This window comes from Galeopterus variegatus, unplaced genomic scaffold, assembly GCF_000696425.1.
Source record: "Galeopterus variegatus unplaced genomic scaffold, G_variegatus-3.0.2 Scaffold14658, whole genome shotgun sequence".
Taxonomy (NCBI): domain Eukaryota; kingdom Metazoa; phylum Chordata; class Mammalia; order Dermoptera; family Cynocephalidae; genus Galeopterus; species Galeopterus variegatus.
The window spans coordinates 16,101-18,273 of NW_007740769.1; the positions used below are offsets into that span (position 1 = coordinate 16,101).

At 62.7% G+C, this 2,173-nt stretch overlaps 1 protein-coding gene across 1 annotated transcript; it reads right to left on the reverse strand.

The window, feature by feature from the left end:
• Nucleotides 1–205: 205 nt before the first annotated feature.
• Nucleotides 206–1,857, reverse strand: MRGPRG (MAS-related GPR, member G). The gene is made up of 3 exons (XM_008563712.1): nt 1,416–1,857; nt 586–640; nt 206–245 (listed from the first exon to the last, which is right to left on the reverse strand). Exons 1-3 carry the CDS (start codon nt 1,855–1,857, stop codon nt 206–208), a joined length of 537 nt encoding a protein of 178 aa, XP_008561934.1.
• Between the last annotated feature and the right edge of the window lie 316 nt (nt 1,858–2,173).

Consider the following 2,173-nt stretch of genomic DNA (forward strand, 5'->3'; position numbering starts at 1 on the left):
AGGCTCTGAGAACATGGTACCCACTGCCAGGAAGCCCAAACCACAGGTCAGGATGGACAGTCACAGGACAGACCCCCATGGCTGAGAAGGATGGTGCCCAGGGCGAGGGCACCAGCAGGCAATGCAGTGGTTGCGCCCAGGTCAGGGCAGGCGGGACACCCAGAGCTCTGCCGAGCAGGAGAGGCGAAGCATTTGGCCTTGAGGGCTAGGACACGATGTCCTCTGCAGAGGCCTGGCCCTGCAGTCTGGCAAGGAGACAAGGAGACATGTCTGCCTCCTTTCGCAGACCTGGGCCCTGAGCAGTCAAGTGACTTACGGGAAGTCACCCAGCCACAGAGGTGCCAGCAGGATGGGAGCCCAGGCTCTCTCTGCCTCTGCCTGGACTCTGGCCAGACCTGGGCAGCCCTGTCCCTCCATCTGGCTGCAGTTTCTCCAAGGACAGGGACATGGCCTGCTGGTGTCTGGACTCAGGATGGTGTCCCACACCAAGCTGCAGGTTCCAGGGGCACAGCCCCTGCGCTCCCCATCTGCCTAGACTGGGATATTTATCACAAGCCCCAGACACCGTCCTCTGTGGCTGCGCACCTGTCCCTGCTGGCACACAGATGGACGGCCCCACAGGCGGCCTTGCAGCTACTTCCTGGGGCAGGGAGGATGGGGCTGGTCCTGGGGCACCCACCTTCAAAACCCTTCCCATCCTGACCCCATTTCCACGTCTTCCAGGAGAAAGGCCACACCCCTCCTAGGGGTCCAGTGTGGGGCATCCTGGGAATGGACAGGCCCCCCCCCACCAGGTCTCTCGTCCCCAATCCCCCCTTCCTGAGTCCACAGGTGGCCTCTAGATGCTCCACGACCCCAGACTCCCTGTCCAGAGGGTACAGTCTGGAGAGGTCAGGCAGGGGGACTCGGCACGGCCGGAACAGGAAACCAGCGAAGGCCGGGGTCTCTGGGTCGGGGGGCTTCAGGCAAGTTTTCCTCCTTTCCATTTTTTGGTGTTCTCCAAAGTTCCCCTAAGAAGCAACACCTGACTGTTCCAGTGGGAAAACGCACAACTTCATTTAACCCTTCGTAGGTAGTTCAACGCTCTGTGGTGACAGGTGTCACACAGCGTGCCTAGAACGCCTCATTCTGCTAAAAAGGAAATTTCCGCGGGTCTCTACTGTGGAAACTACGTGACCGGAGTGTTCTTCACGGAAAAATGTGTCCATCTGGGTGGAAAACGTTTTGGTGACTTATCCTTTCCGTGTTTTCTGCGGGCTCCAATGTTTTAACAAGGAACACAAAGTGTTTTTGAAAAAGCAGCAGAAAACACGGAAAACGACCCGCCCTTCGGGAGCTCGGCCGCGGCAGGGGGCCTGGGCGAGGGTCTGCAGGGCCGCGGGGCGGGCGCGGGCCGGTCGGTTTCGTGNTGTCACGCAGCAGGCCACAGGCGCTGGCGGGCAGCAGCACGGCGGGCAGGGTCAGGGCCCAGACCAGGGCGCAGAGGACGGCCGAGGCGTGTCGAGGGCGACAGCCCCGGTAGCAGGCGGGACAGACGTCGGACAGGCAGCACTCGGCGCTGAGGGCCGCCAGCAGCCAGAGCCCCGCGGCGAACCACAGGAAGGTGACCACGAAGTAGAGCGTGTCCTGGGAGCCCAGGGCCGCCTGGACGACGGAGAAGCCCACGTGGCAGCCAAGGAACAGGAAGTCGGCGGCGGCCAGGTGCAGCAGGTAGACAGAGAAGGGGCCCTTCTCGATGTGGAAGCCGAGGTTCCAGAGCACGAGCCCGTTGCCCACCAGCCCCGCCACGCCAGTGACAAGGGTCAGGTAGAAGACGACGCTGTTGAAGGTTCTCCAGCGGCTGAACATCCCGAACATCCCAGCTGGCTCTGCGTGCGCTCCGGCAGGACCCTGCCAAGGGGGCGACAGACACTGACCACGCGAGTCCTTTGTGCACCGCATGGGGGATGCGGTCCTGCTGGTGTCGCCCTGCTGCAGCTCTGGGGCCACCCTTTCCAGCCGGGTGGTCTCGGGCCCCTGCTGAGCCCTCTGAGCCTCATGGTAAGACGTGCCTGATGCACCGTCATACCTGTGGTGAGAGTCCCTGCTCCCCTCCTGGCTGGGTGGACCATCGTGCGCATCCATGGTGAGGGCCCCTTGTGCTGACAGGTCTCTGCGGGGAGGGGGACACGTG